The sequence below is a fragment of the Anser brachyrhynchus genome, assembly GCF_964034855.1.
Source record: "Anser brachyrhynchus genome assembly, chromosome: 1".
NCBI lineage: Eukaryota > Metazoa > Chordata > Aves > Anseriformes > Anatidae > Anser > Anser brachyrhynchus.
Window position 1 is genome coordinate 82,815,658 of NC_137694.1, and position 15,969 is coordinate 82,831,626.

At 41.3% G+C, this 15,969-nt stretch overlaps 1 protein-coding gene across 29 annotated transcripts in view; it reads left to right on the forward strand.

The window, feature by feature from the left end:
- ROBO2 (roundabout guidance receptor 2) overlaps nt 1–15,969 on the forward strand; it is a 931,286-nt gene that overhangs the window by 473,412 nt on the left and 441,905 nt on the right. Inside the window, exon 1 of one of the 29 annotated variants that reach the window (XM_080591518.1) lies at nt 3,040–3,182. The exons of 24 other annotated variants lie outside the window; for them this stretch is intronic. In XM_080591518.1, the coding sequence (XP_080447644.1) occupies nt 3,179–3,182 (4 nt within the window). In that variant the 5' untranslated portion in view covers nt 3,040–3,178. Of the gene's footprint in view, nt 1–3,039; nt 3,183–10,950; nt 12,581–12,607; nt 12,699–13,253; nt 13,276–13,302; nt 13,458–15,969 lie in introns of those variants that run through there. 4 more of the 29 variants (XM_080591492.1, XM_080591490.1, XM_080591517.1 and 1 more) reach the window with 4 other exon arrangements.

The following is a 15,969-nucleotide window of genomic DNA, read 5'->3' on the forward strand; positions in this document are numbered from 1 at the left end:
AAATCAGCATTGAAAATATTGAATAGAGAGGAGATAGATTTAGACTCAGCTTGCACTGCATTCACGAAAAAGGCTGCTGGGGATAAAAGTAGAGGTGACCACTAGATGACATTATTTTATATTCGTGAACATTTGAGTCCCCAGTGAAGGTAAAATGTCCTTTTAAATTGAGAACTTGAAAAATACACAGTAGCATTTGGTTCATTTTTATAACACATGCAGTTATAAAGGAATCAGAAAAAAACTGCTGCACGTATGTCCATAGAGAATTTTATATAAGTTAATATACATGTCCTAAATCTTAGTAAGTAAATATTTGGGTCTATTAGGTCTAATTTAATTATGTGTTTGAAAATGTGGGCCTTTTGTTTTGATAACAGGTGTCTGTGAGAAAGCCCTCTTCAATTGTCATACTCTCCAAAAAAAAAAAAAAAGTGGAATTAACCGTCTTATGTTGTGATTCATGCTAGGTAGTTACTGGGATTTCTAGTGATATTAGGTGGATAGAGTTCTGTGATAAATTTTCTTAGATGAGTAGTTTTAATAAAACATGCTCCTCATGTAGTCTTTTGCTGTATCATCTGTAGAACTTATTGGCAGGAATGGGAGATGTGATCTGTCCTAAGCCTTAAGTAGCTAAAAGGGATTAACTTTACACAGAGGATTTATTAATAAAGACATCACACTTAACCAGGCACACAGAAGGAAAGGAAAGAGAGTTGTTGATCAAGGAATCATTCTAGCTACTTGTTCTTCTCTTTCTCTCTCTCTCTCTCTCCCCCTCTCTCCTTCCTTCTCTCTCTCTCTCCTTTATAAATCCAATTGGATACTATTCTCATGTTTTGTCTTCATGCCTTTATAGTTGTTTGCCATTTTCTTACTAACTGGCAGTTAGAGTAAGATACAGTCTATGAACAGACAGGCATGACAGCAGAACCGTATGCTCTGATGACAACCTGCTTATTGGTTGTTGTGCTACTTCATTTTTATATGCTTAGGGGTAGATCCTGCTACTTGAGTCAGTAAATAATTGTTTTTTGAAGTGATGATACTGAGAATTCTCTTCTTCGGGATTTTTTTTTTAAACTGATGGGAGATTAGCTTTGTGAAATTAGGGGAGAAAAATGCACAAACTCTTGTTTTTGTTAGGCTTTTGAGCTTAAACTTGTGATTGATATGTCAGTAAGAGTTAGTATTATTTTAAATATTTTTTTGATCGAATACTCCTGCTTTATTTCTATTCCGTAAACTACCAATTAGCTTCATAGTTGGAAGCCAGGCAAGCACCAACAAGGTTAAAAAATGAAACAAATAGGAGGAAAAAAAATAAAACCAAGCAAGCAAATAAACAAAAACAAATAGGAAAAAGAAACTTCCCACTGAAAGTCAAGAAGGTTTGGTGACAGCTGACTTCGCTCTGATATAGTCCCTCTGTCTCTGAATGATGGCTTCTGTGATTATTAATTGGGAAGGGGAGGAGGAGGTGCACAGAACTGGATAACCTCTTTTATTAATGAGTTGTTTTCTCCTGAAAGCATTGTGGTCTTGTCAGAGCACAACTTTGTAGGCAGAGATCAAGCAGGTATCAGAAAGTTAAAAAACATGCCTGTTGCCTCTGATTCCTTCCCCTGCTTTCTTGTCATATCAGCTACGGGTTCTGTGGTGAGACAGGCCACCTTGCTTTGCATTTCAAATGCATCTTTGCTGCAAAGAGTTGAAGCAGATTTTAAGCTATTTATCGTTCTAGCTGCAACAGTCTAGGTTTTGGCTAATAGAGCATGAAGTAACTTTTTGTGCTCTCTAAAACATAGTGTTTTATTATATGTTTATATACACACAGACAATTGTAATTACTAAATGAAGTGCTACACTGTAGGTGTTCTACTTTACTCTTAGAGAACATAAAGATGTTATTTGTTATTTGTAACAAAGCATATTGTTTTAATTGAGTCAAATATAAAAGTGAACAGTCAATTATGAAGTAGTTTTCAAATAAGGAACGGTAAAGCTATTGCTCTGCCAATCAGGCTATGATCTTTCTAACTGTATATCCTACTAAGAACTAGTTAGAACATATTCAAACAGAAGTTTATTCTAGCCTTCCAGTATATACTGCATTTATCTGTGGCTTTCATCTCACAAATTATTAATGATGTTCATATGCAATGTATATTGAATAGTACAGATAGGCCTTTCTTTTGTAGCTTTGAAATTACTTCAAAATGATGAAAGTTCTCAGCTGTTATTGCAGATGACTAAATTCAAAAAGTTTAAGTTATGCTGGATCACACCAAACCATCCCATTGTCTTTTGTCTCATGGTGGATAAACAATGCATTTTGGAAATTAAAATAAAATAAATAAAGGTGGGACAAGCACTTAATGAGTCATTCCCAGCTTCTAAGTATTTGTGGCTTGTTGTCTTTGTGGTTAATTTCTTCTGTGAATTTAGCCAGAATTTTTTTTTTTAACCCAACAATTATTTACTCATTGCTTTTTGAAGTCTTTCTGAGTAAAAGTAACTAAACCATTCCAGCAAACCATTTCCTGTAGTATTTGCTGATGTCTATCCATATATTGTTTCTCTTACCCAGTGTTAGTAAAGACCACCAACAGATCTGAAGGCATTGCTGTAGACATCTTCCCCCCCCGGTCAAATCAGATAATATAAAATACTAAAAACAGGCTTTACACCTGTTGAACAGAGAACCAAAATAAGTTTAAAAATGCAGGAAATTCTGAATTATTTTTTTTTTCACAACTGTAGTGATTTTTGCCTGAAAGGTTAGTAATATAATCATTTGAGTTTGTTGGATTTGCTTTTGATGCTAACCTTTAGGGTAGCTGATAAACTGACTTTCTTCTGGCAGGCATCATTAGTAGGAGGCTCTGTGTTGTCCTGAATAATTTTCCTCACAATTAGCAGGATTGATCTTGTAGGTGCAGCAGCAGCTGAAGTTCCTTGAGGCAATCAGTGAGTGAAACTGGTTGAAACATGCACTGAACTGCAAGCCAATTGTTCCTATTTGTCTGTTGTAGCAATCACTTTTTTCTAGTTCTTGTTGTTTGTTCTTAAAAGTAGTTTATTTTTCCTGCTTAGATCTATTTCTCAGTTACATTTCCAGTGTAAGAAATGAAAGCCTGGATTCACTAAGCTGTTCTCTGGATGATCAGTTCTAATGGGTAAGTCTTTCTGGATATGATTCTGAAACCTGTAAATGACTTTTGTATAGAGACACATAGTCCTACTAGCTCAAATATAATGGAAGGTATGGAAGGTGTGTTTTTGTTGTTGTCTTTTTTTTTTTATTATTAAATTCTGGTTGAAAAGCCACCTTTATGCAATTATAAATTAATATTGATGGTGTGGGCTCCAGTAGAGACTACATGCATGTTCTACCTATTAACAAGATTCACAAAAGCTCTTAAGGAAATGAGTACATCATTTGTGTGGAAGTTAGAGAAATCAGCCCATGGCTTTTTTGTGATAATATCTTGCCTGTTAAGCAGGCTGTAAAGAAGGAAAGCTTGGAGCTCACATGAGGGAGTGAAGTGGGAGCTGTAGCTGTTGAAAAATATAAAAGGCTTGCAGGGCTGTTGAGGGAAGGAGAGAGTGACCTCTGTGAGAGACTGTCTTGTAACGTGTTAAATGCAGATTGTGAGCTGTGGGCCTAAACCTTCTTTCTTGACCTCTGTTAGTAAAGAGTTAGCCCAACAGTTGGTGAAAGTTAATTTTGATGCAAATCTTACCATGAGTTTTAGTGAAAAACAGCATTCTAGATAAAACTTTTAAAACAAAAACTTTATTTTGGCTATAACATTATCTCAAATGTCTTTCTTTACTGTACTATTAAAAAGGGGTTCAACAAATCACCTCCCTCGCCTTGCTGGCCACGCTGCTTTTGAGGGAGCTCAGCATACAGTAGGCTTTCTGGGCTGCAGGCATGCTTTACCAACTCATGTCGAGTTTCTCATCAACCGGCACTCCCCAGTGGTCTGTTACCAGTGAAGACTGAGGCAAAGACTGGTCAGCTCCTCACCCATCCCCACGTGGTTCTCCATGCCCTCCAGCTGCTCATTGACATAGGGGGTGACACCTGCTCCTCATCTTCCTTTCCTGTTATAGTCAACACACCAATCATAGGAGCCATCCCACCACATCTCCGCGATGCCAATGAAATCGTAGCCCTGCAGACATGTACATTTCCAGCTCCTCTTGTTTATTCTCCATGGTATGTGTGTTAGCATAGCGACATTTAAGTTGGGCCCCTGATGAAGCTGACATGCTGGCTGGAGCAGCTGCAATTCCTTTGTGCTGTTCCTCATGTGCTCTTTCGCTGACCTGTGATCCTTCTCCAGGCTCTGAGCATCTGTTGCTGGCACTGGCATCAAATTGGTAGGAGTTGGGTGGACTGAGGTTCCCCTCCCCTGGCAAGATTAATTTAAAACCCTCTTCAGCAGCTTGGCAAGCCCTCTTCACCAGGGCTTTACTGGTGCATTTGCTGGGCATTACGTTATTTTAAGGGGTCTTCTCTGCTGAAAGCAGGTTCTATTTGTCTTTTTTTAATCAACTTGTTCAATGTCAAGGTTGTTTCAAATTTAACTGGATGACTATTTTTTATTTTAGAAATAGCATGCAGGCCATAAAGCAACATTTGTTTTTCTCAGAAAAGGATGAAGGAACACGTGTGCTATCCTATAAGTAAATATATATTGCAGAATTTCCATAAATACTGCATTATGGATACTGCTGCTACTCTTTCTAGTATTTCCAACATCCTGAGAAGATTTTGCAATGTGAGTCTCTACAACTGTGTTTAAACACACAGCAAAGCCCTGATCTGTAGTTAAGCCTTCTCTGACAGAGTGTGGAAAGCACCTTAGACTGCTAGTCTTACACCAAGCTACAATGCAAAGTGAAATAACAAACATTGTGTAGTAATCTTGTCCTATTGAAAACAATTTTAAAACTTACAAATTGATTCAAGCACAAGAAGAGAGCAAGTCTTTCCAGAGTAATTTTAGCAGTAAATAAAATTACTGGTGATGGTGTCAGTGTCTTGGTGATTTTATGAGAGGAAATTTGTTGCATTATTGCTGTAGATAAGGGGGGAAATGGATATGTAATGTAAATCCTGATGGGATGCTAACACAAATGATGGATTTGGGTTATAAACTCTGCTCTGAAACATCAATGATCTAATTTTTTGATATCAGCCTACATATCTGCTCTATCAGTGGTATAAATATTCTTCCAGATTTGTCATGCAATAATCATCATTTTTAAGAATATATATTTTTTTTTCTTTTGGCCTCGTAGGAAATAGAAAATCTTTCTCAACCAGTGAGGAAACGTGTGTGTGTTTCGAGGTATATATAAAGATAATAGACATAGTCATTCTATGGACTTTTTGCCTTTTGGAAGGTATGAGTTGGTTATGTTACTGTAGTAGTAAATACTGGTAGTGTGGGAATTTCCATGGAATATATGTAAAATTAATTTGAAGTTATGAAGCCTTCTTTTTATTTTGTGACTAAAGTAACATTAGAAACATGAATCCTAGTAAAGTGAAATTGCCTCTCAGTGGTCCTAGAAACACAGATATGCTTCCAGGCATTTCAAGAGGACAGAGGGTAAAGATCAAACACGGCAGATCAAGAGCTCACTGCTAAATTTTGGCTGTGACTATGCAGCGGCATAGTAGGAAGAGTGGTAATCCGCCACATGTTATTGCAAGCCATCTGTGCACGCAGAGTATAGGTCAGGAAGGTACCTTGGTAAGATGACAATACTATTTATTACATACAGTTTTCATCAGTAGATTGCAAAATGTTTTGCAAGGAAGTTTTGCCAATATCTGCATTTTAAAAATAGAAAAAAATGAGGTAAAGGCAGAGTGAAGTATCTGCCATGTATCAAGCTGATGACAGAGCCTGGAGTTCAACTCATATGTCATGTGTTAAGGAACACGTGTGACTGTACGTGGGTGCCGGAGTGGCATATGCACCATGACAAAATGAATTTGGTTTGAAAAGAATCCGATCAGCACAGAATCCAAGCAAATGTCTTGCCATCCGCAGGGAGAACAAAGTGGTGACAGAAATAGAGGATGCTATTTTGTAGCTCCCACTGTGTTTAGCTGTCTTTATATATGGTGTCCTGTTTGGAAGTGACAAGATTTCTTGTTACTTTGATCCATCTGAAAGCAAATCTGCGTGTATGGTGCATATGGTGCTATGTAACAAATTTCAAAATTTGGTACTATTCTATTTCAACACTTTGTGAACAAATGTCCAGCTTGAACAAAAACAAGATTAATGAAAGCAATATCTAATGCCAGTTTAAGTGTGAAAATACTTCCAGGTGAGAACTCAAAAACAAAATAAAATATCAAGGAATTTATATTTCTATAACAGAAGAAAAATGAAAATCCATTTTATGTTCTTTAGTAATTGCATTTTTTTTGTTGTTCTTTGTTAGAGAAAGGAACACATGCAATTTTAGGGTACAATTTTACCTTTTCTGTAACATTTTAACATAGGTTTTGAAAGTCATTAGAGTTACCAGTTTTGCTTTGAAAGAGCACATCCTGTAGGCTGTGATAATATCACTTCCTTTAGGTAGCAGCAGCAGTGAGAAGCAGACTAACATTAGATATGTGTGAATTTAGTCCAGATGAAAATGTTCTTGTTTGAGATAATTGTAAGCAGAGAATTTTACACTGAATAGGGAAGAAAATGATGATTTGGGCTTTCAGATCTGGAGTGAGTGTAGTTACACTGTTACTAATACAAAGGGATCTCAGGAAGTGTGTAGAATGGCTAGGAAAGAAAACGTGTTATAATCCAGAAAAACTCAATAATCAGATCTTATGTGTCAAGGAATAAGATGACTGCCAGAGACCTCTGAAAGGCATTTTTACACTCACCCTTTACTACAGTATACCCTAGATATGGCTAGGATATGTGCGAGTGCTAGGTTAGCCACTGCAATACGAGGGAAATTGTGGCTTAGTAGAGTAAGTCACTCTTAGGAATAGTAAGCTGTTAAAACAGCCTCGCAAGAGGATACAGTGAAACTAAAATTTCTATTGAATATAAGCTCTGTATGCCAGCTTTCTGCAGATGGGGGAATTTAGCTCTCTAACAAGTGCAACTCTAAGTCTCCTGATGCAAAATCATGTTAGCAAACTGGAGAGAATTCAAAAGTAACGATGAGATCAGTAAAAACATGGAAGTAGTTTTATGAAGAATTAGAAGAGAGTATGCCAGAGGAGATTTATTGGGAAAAAGAAGGGGGGGTGGGGGTGGGGAGGAAAATGAAAAAAAGAATCAGTTACTGTTGTATGAGTTTTGTGATTTTTTTTTTCTCATCTTTTGCATGTTTCTTCATATTCTCAGGCAAAATACTTAAGATGAAGGTTAAAACTTAAAGTATATCTGCATCTTACAAAAAGATATGATTGTGGCATTGCAACTAATTTAACTGAACCTTGAAAATTGCAGGTTCTGATCAAATTGAAACACTGTAAGACATTGAAATGCATAGGTACATGTTAAAATGAGGAGCTTTAACCATCTGCAAGTCTTTCAGAAGTGTAGTAGAACGTGGCTTAACTGAGTATAATGAACTGGAATTATGCACGTGAAATTTTAGTCTTGTGTGGAACACTCTTGGGTAAAATAAAGGAAAGTACCTGACATTTAAGTCATTTTAAAGTGGACCGAACAAAGCTAGATATCACTTTGTAGCTGATGGACAAAAATGCTTAAGCATATCTTCTTTTACTATCTGTTGATTTGTGTAATTATTCTCAGATGGCTGTTACGTATGGACAAAATTACTATATCCTAAAACATTATCTTAGGCACAGTGTTTTAGGCATTTAACGCTAAGAACTATGTTGTATTGTGCTGCATCGATTGTCAGGCTGACAGACTCTGAGGAAGATGATTATGAAAAGGCTTGCTTCAAAAAAGGTTTGTAAAGCATTGGTTAAGTTGCTATGATTATTTTGAGAGAGAAGGAAGGGAGTGAGTGTATTTTCTTTTTCTTTTCCTTAACTCCCCCAACGGGGCTGAATGATTTTTTAACTATGAACAATACCTGTAGCTACATAAATAAAATATGGAGCGTTTGATCAATGTGTGTACTTCAAGGAGAGTAACCTGATCACCTGCAGCTGTTTGGGAGCTGCCCATGTGCAGCTCTGTACAGCTGCAGTGAGTTGGCTTTTTTTTTTTCCACTCTGATCACAATCACAGAATCATAGAATGGGTCTGGTTGGAAGGGACCTCAAAGATCATCTAGTTCCAACCCCCCTGCTATAGACAGGGATGCCACAATATCATAAATAAAGTGATCATAACATCATCACGTCATAAAATGGATGATGTACTTAGCAGCTCATGTGTTGTAGCAGCTTTCACAGGGCTAAAATTTTGAAAAGATCTGACTCCATTAAGTAGCCCAATGTACAGTACTAATCAATGTGCCACTTGCTATGGGGGAAACTAGCATTTCAATCTAATTTGTTTTATATTTGCAGTTGAAGAGGTCAAGTCTAGTACTTGATAACTGATGGAGGAAGAAGTTTGGAGGAGGGCGCAGAAAGGGAAGAGTTGGGGGAAAATATTTTCATAATCTTAAAAAAAAAATTGCAAGCGGATGTCAAGCAACTAGATTAAGAGACATTAATATGTTACTGGTACACGATTTGTACTTCTACTTTATGACAATAATTATAAATATCTGCGTATTGTAATCATTTCGGTTAATTTTTGCAACATTTTTCTCTGTGCTAGCTTGTAGTGGTTTTGCCCAACTGGGTAGCTGAACTCACTTCCCCTCCTCAAATGGAAAGGGGGAGAAAATACGATGGAAAGGGCTCAAGGGATGAGATGAGGACAGGGAGATCACTCAGCAATTATTGTCACAGGCGAAACAGACTCAGCATACAGAGATGAATGTAATTTATTACCTATTACTAACAAGCTAGAGCAGTGAGAACCAATAGAAACAAACAACCCAGCTCCTGCTGCACTCCCAGCCTCCTTGCTGGCAGGGCAGTGTGAGAAGCTGAAAAGTCTTGACACAGTCAAGACTGCAAAAAGACTGCAACAAGTAGGAGACATTTCTTCTCAGAAAGAGCAGTCAGGCATTGGAACAGGTTGCCCACGGAAGTGGTGGAGTCACTGTCCCTGGGGTTGTTCAAAGAAAGGTTGGATCTGGTGCGCAGGGACGTGGTTTAGTGGGTGACATTGGTAGCAGGGTGATGGTTGGACCAGATGATCTTGAAGGTCTTTTCCAACCTTAACGATTCTGTTACACTGATGAGAGGCTAGAGCCTGAGCTGGAAAACGTCATGTGGAACGTGTGGAACAAGGTAGATAAGGCTGCAATTTGCTAGGTCCTGCAGTTTTGCTACCTAACCTTACCCATAAAAGTGGCCTAGAAAGCTGTAGAGGAACTCTATCAAGGAGTGTAGCCAGGGAACCAGGAATAACGTCTTTGAACAAATGGAGGGGAGATTTAGCTTGGATATGACATGAGGAAGAAATTCTTCACTTGGAGCACAAAGCGCACATGGGAACTAGGGCTGAAGATGCACCTTGCTTCTGTTCTTTTCTGTAAAGAATAGAATGAAATTACCTAAAAAGCAGTGTTAAAAATAAACCCAGGGCACAGGATGGGAGGTGCAGGGCAGCCCCTGTGGCCGAGGGGCAGCCTTTCTCTCTGGCAAGCCAAATGGCCTGGGGGAGCCAGCCCCAGAAAAGGGGCCCTCAGCCCCCCAACCCTCCTCCTTGTCCATGTGAGGGCGTCTTCCAGGCTGCTCCCAACACAGCCACCTTTGGCCACGCATGAGCCACTCCATCACAGAGGCTTGCTGAGGTCACAGTGGCCACCACTGCCCGGCCTTTGCTGCAGGCCCTATAAAACAGGACCCCTGCAGCTGGCCCACCATTCGCTGAGCTTCTAGGCACTCTGACCGCCAGCTTGTGCGGCAGGAAGGAGACTAGAAGCAGCTAGGCAAGCAGCAGGCCTCCTTGGTGTGCAAGGACAGTGATGCAGTCCAGTGAAGCACCAAGAAGGAAGGCACCTGACCAGAAGAAGATGTGTTGTGGGCGGAGGGATAGCGCCAGTGGCACAAGAGACACCAGTGCCCAAGGGACCTCTGGCACCCAGCCCACGGACAGGTACAGGCGGTACCGTTGGCACCGCAACGATGTGGGGAACAGGCCGGCCCCTCAAACACCCAGTGACAGGGGGCCTGGGCCTAATCATAGCAGCAACAGTGATGTGGGGCAAAGGTGGGAACATCAGGCAGAGAGCCGCGGGGAGCAGAGGCGTGCCCGTAGTCCGGAGCACAGTGTGGGACCCAGTAATGGCCGTAAACCAGACAGCAGCGTTGGACCCATGCATAAAAATGAACTCGACGGTGGCATGGGAACGAGGCATGGAACTGGAAGAGCCCCTGGTTCAGCACTGTGGCCTGAGAACCTTCTGGATGGAAGGCATCCCCTTTGGGCAGTCCTGGGCAAGGACTGGCTTAGCCTTCTGCCAAACACTGTAGAGCCCATGGAGCTGGATCCACCAAATGTGGAGGAACCAATGGAAGTGGATCCACCTCGGCCAGAACAGACCTGGGACTACTGCGGCATGTCTTTGTGCTCTGCCATCCGAGAGCACCAACAGCATCGCAGGAGTGCCCAGCGAGCCCCCTACTCATTGCTCAGGCTCCATTGCAAACGTTAGCTTGGAGTCACCAAACACCACGGACATCTCACAGGCTTACCAGCATGATGTCCTGGCAATAAACAGCTCTTGCCAATTTTCAGAGGTTGTGTGAGTGCTTCTTTTTTTTTTTTTGGGGGGGGAGGGGTGGGAATGGGCTAAAGTTGCACCAGGGGAGGTTTAGGTTGGAAATTAGGAAGAACTTCTTTACTGAAAGGGTTGTTAGGCACTGGAATGGGCTGCCGAGGGAAGTGGTTGACCTTGAAGGTCTTTAAAAGACGTTTAGATATAGAGCTTAGTGATATGGTTTAGTGGAGGACTTGTTAGTGTTAGGTCAGAGGTTGGACTAGGTGATTTTGAAGGTCTCTTCCAACCTAGATGAGTCTGTGATTCTGTGAACAACAAAAAAAATACCTTCCTCTCCGTTCACTCTCTTCTACATCCTCCCCCTGAGCAGTGCAGGGGAACAGGGAAGGGGGGCTGTGGTCAGCCCCTAATGCTTTGTCTCTGTTGTTCCTTCATGGTCACTCTCTGCCCCTGCCAGCATGGGTCCCCCACGGGCGGCAGCTCCCCCCAGACCCCCTACTCCTGCGTGGGCTCCTCTCCACAGGCTGCAGCTCCGGCCTGGGGCCTGCTCCTGCGGGGGCTCTCCATGGGCCGCAGCCTCCTCCAGGCCACATCCACCTGCTCCACCGGGGGCTCCTCCACGGGCTGCAGTGTGGAGATCTGCTCCATGTGGGACCCATGGGCTGCAGGGGGACAGCCTGCTCCACCAGGGGCTTCTCCACAGTCTGCAGGGGAACTGCTGCTGCGTGCCTGGAGCACCTCCTGCCCTCCTTCTGCCCTGACCTTGGGGGCTGCAGGGCTGGTTCTCACTCCTTTCTCCCAGCTGCTGTGGTGCAGCAGCTTTTTTTTCCCTTCTTTAAATCAGCTCTCCCAGAGGCCCAACCAGTGTTGCTCCCTGGCTCAGCTCTGGCCAGCAGCAGGTCCCTTTGGAGCCATCTCTGGTCTGACATGGGGCAGCTGCTGGGCTCTGCTCACAGAGGCCACCCCTGCAGCCCCCATTACCGAAACCTTGCCATGTAAACCCAATACATGGGTAACTGCAGTGACTTTTTTTAACCATTGCTTTCTGTAATATAAGGGATGATTTGAAATTAGCATAAATATGATACAATTTGAAAGAGATAATGGTGCACAGTGAAACCACAACACTGTGAGTGTGAGGTGAAACTATGAGGTGCTGCCCTTTCAGCAGAGACCATTTTTTCCCAACAGAACTGAAATCTAATTAAACAGATTTTTTTATCCCTCATATGTTTAAAAAAAAAAAAACAACAAAGGTTCAGAACACACATTCAGACATCAAAAGACCAAGGGAGCTGCATGATTAATCTGAAGTAAAAGTACAGAAGTCTTTCATTATTCATCAGTTAATGACAGTTGGGAGCAAGCTGCAATGTTTCGATAAATGAGAGATGTAAAGTGCTGGTGTGAAGCAGCCGTCTTCTCCTCAAAGTAGAACATAAGACTTGAACAAGCTCCTCAATGAAAATGCTAATTCCACATGATTAATCCTTTCTTCTTTCCTGTCAACATGAATATTAAGTAACTTCCTTTCCAGGGTCACTGTTGACTTGTAGCTGCTTTACTACAGGCTCCCACACACAGCCTGACCTTAACACTTAAAATGGCCCTTGTTGTTCCTGCCCTTTTGAACTATCCTTCTCGCTCCTCCTTGTCATGCCAAAGGAGGCTTTTGTGGGCTGACTTGCAAGTGGCAAACAGGCTGGGCTCAGGAGCAGTTGCCCACGGGCTGCGGGGTGCTGATTGCTCCTTCCTTTAAGTAAGTGGTAACTTCAGGGAAGTTGGTGATGAGTCAGCATTCTGGTTCAGGCAAGGCAAGAAAGTGCTGTTCTTCTCTGTGCATGTTTATGGGAGTGGCCACAATTGCTGAGCTGTAGGTATGAGTATTTCATTTGTCGTGGCTGTGTGGTTTACAATAGCTAATTTTCTTTAGAGGCCTAATACTCTAAAATATTGTATTGCTCACTGTGATGCAGCCATGCTTTTCCATGGGTGATCTCTCTCCTTTCCATTTCAGCATTACGTATAAGCTAATACAGACTTAAAAGTAAAGGATACGGTATGGTAGTTATCACATACACACGGGTATATTAGCCACTGTGATTAAAAAATTGAATTTCATTTTTATGGTATTTGTGTGAGGAAAAGAAACAAGACCTGGTCTACAGCTTGATCTTCAATGTAGTTCTTCATGGTGTGCTGAGTAAATCTGTAGCATAAAGATATTATTAAATCAATACAGGCATGGCTATTATAAAAACTGATTTAAAAGATGACTGTGCCCTGTGGATGCATTCCAGATAATAACTTGACCCTCTCTTTCCTTTATAGTATCCCACAGTGACCCCTACCACCTGCATATACTTTTGTTACGTTCCTCTCAGCTCTTAATTGTGCATCACGCCAACTGTTCCTTCGGTGTAGAGGGGCTAGCAGATGGGGCATTGATGCCACGTAGGTTCTTTGACTCTGTTAATGACTAGATACACTGCCCCTCCTCTTTTGTGAATATCTGCAATATCTCCGGTTGCAGCCAGGTTACTTAGAGTGTAGCAATGTCACTTCTGGAAAGTGGAAGTTTCTTATGGCATGTTAAAACACACTGTTTAAAAATGTAATTGTCACTCAGAGTGAAGGTAAGGTCTGCTTGATAAAATTTTCAAATAGATTGTTAAGATTTGAAAATAAGGAACAGTTTGAATTGTTTCTGTAATCTTAAAGGAGAACAAAAACTTCTGCTTATTCCTCTCTGATTATAGAGGGGAACCAATCTCCCCGAGACAGGCTGTGTAAAATCAGGTGTCTTATTTGGATATTGGTTAGGTTCCTTCAGTGGTCATTGAAAAGACTTGTAGTAGTGGTTCATCCTGCTCCTCCTGACCTTAAACACTATGTTAGGATGGTATGAATCTCTTTGGAACCACATTGGTTTTCCACTGAATATCGAACAAGCCTGTATGTGTAAGTTAGATAGCTAAAGTGAGTTCTCTGTTTAAGGCATCATTTCAGAAGAAAGAGCTGTTGAGAAAGGGGAAAAAGAATTAATATATTTCTACCAAATGCTTAGATCGTGTTAGAATTAAATACATTTTGTGCTCATCTATTCACTGATTATACAAGTCTTGAGTGTGAGGATGCAGTCCTATGCTTTCTAAATGGATAATGAAAAAGAGACTATTGTTTTTTTTGCAGCTGAGAGTTTGACGATGCCTCTTGTTATGAAACTGAACTTTGTGTTAAAAAAATTGGGATAAATGTTTTACAATTTTAGTGATAAGCAACGGTATTCAGAGTGGATCTATCTGAGAAAGAGCTGACTTGAAAATTATATTGGAATGTAAACTTACCAGTTGCATTATTTTTCTGATTATTCTCGGTGGTCTTCCCCTCCTCTCTCACATGATCTTCCCCTCTCCCATGCATCTATTCCTTACGGGATTGTTGACATATGTCTTTCAAGTAAATTATGTTCAAGCTGCAACAGGGGAGGTTCAGGCTGGATATCAGGAAGAGGTTCTTCACCGAGAGGGTGGTCGGGCACTGGAACATGCTCCCCAGGGACGTAGTCAGGACACCAAGCCCATCAGAGTTGAAGGAGTGTTTGGACTATGCTCCCAGTCATATGGCCTGAACTTTTGGGTAGACCTGTGTGGAGCCAGGAGTTGGACTTGAGGATCCTTGTGGGTCCATTCCAACTCAGGGTATTTTATGATATATTCCTGTTCATTTGTTTGTAAAAGCATGTAGTATGATAGTGTGTTATGGATAGTTATGTTCAGGAGTTGCTAAAAAGTGGGAGAGTGCCATCAGTTGGTAAGCAGGAGTTGCATAGTTCTAGTTAAGAGCTAGGTTTCTATTTTGCTTCAAAGTAAACTGAACTTGTAGAGTGAAGTTTATTTTAACCTCTGCTTAGGCTATTTACTCTCTGTTAGAATTGATTAAAAATAACTTTGATTATGGAAAGAAATCTGTTGTGCTGAGGTTTTGATATCCTTCAGTAGTATCGTGGTATTACCTGAGAGGATGAGGATGTCATGCTTTGGGCCACGTACTGCAGTGCAGTCAGAAGGGAGGCTCCATAGTTGTCCTGTTTGTTAGTTGAAAAAGACACCGGCAGGCTGCAAAGGTGTTAGTTAGAATATGAGCCAGCAGTGTGCCCTGGCGGCCAGGAGGGCCAACCGTGTCCTGGGGTGCATCAAGCACGGCATCGCTAGTAGGTCAAGGGAGGTGATTGTCCCGCTCTACTCTGCGCTGGTGCGGCCTCACCTCGAGTACTGTGTGCAGTTCTGGGCACCACAGTATAAAAAGGACATGAAACTGTTGGAGAGTGTCCAGAGGAGGGCTACGAAGATGGTGAAAGGCCTGGAGGGGAAGACGTACGAGGAACGGCTGAGGTCACTGGGCCTGTTCAGCCTGGAGAAGAGGAGGCTGAGGGGAGACCTCATCACAGTCTACAACTTCCTTGTAAGGGGGTGTCGAGAGGCAGGAGACCTTTTCTCCATTAACACCAGTGACAGGACCCGCGGGAACGGGGTTAAGCTGAGGCAGGGGAAATTTAGGCTCGACATCAGGAAGAGGTTCTTCACAGAGAGGGTGGTTGCACACTGGAACAGGCTCCCCAGGGAAGTGGTCACTGCACCGAGCCTGTCTGAATTTAAGAAGAGATTGGACTGTGCACTTAGTCACATGGTCTGAACTTTTGGGTAGACCTGTGCGGTATCAAGAGTTGGACTTGATGATCCTTAAGGGTCCCTTCCAACTCAGGATATTCTATGATTCTATGATTCTATGATTCTAGTTACAGTTGTTATGTTCAGTGGAATTATTTTGGGGTGAATTTTTGAGACTACCTAATAACTGTTTGTTTGTTTGTTTGTTTGTTTGTTTCTAAAGAAAGATCTAGAAGACACATAAATAGTCCATAGAAAACCTCAAAGTTTTTATTACTTAAATAGTGTGTGTGAGATCACCTGTTTTAGAGAGGTCCAAAGTAGGACTTAAATTTGGCTTTGAACATGTTCAAATGTTGACTTGTTTCTTGTATTAAGGTATTTTTGCAAAGAAAAGATGATTCTGCTTAACGTTTTTAAGTACAAATTTGATTTGTTTTTATAAATAAAGGGGTGTGTGTCTGTATTTTTATATCTA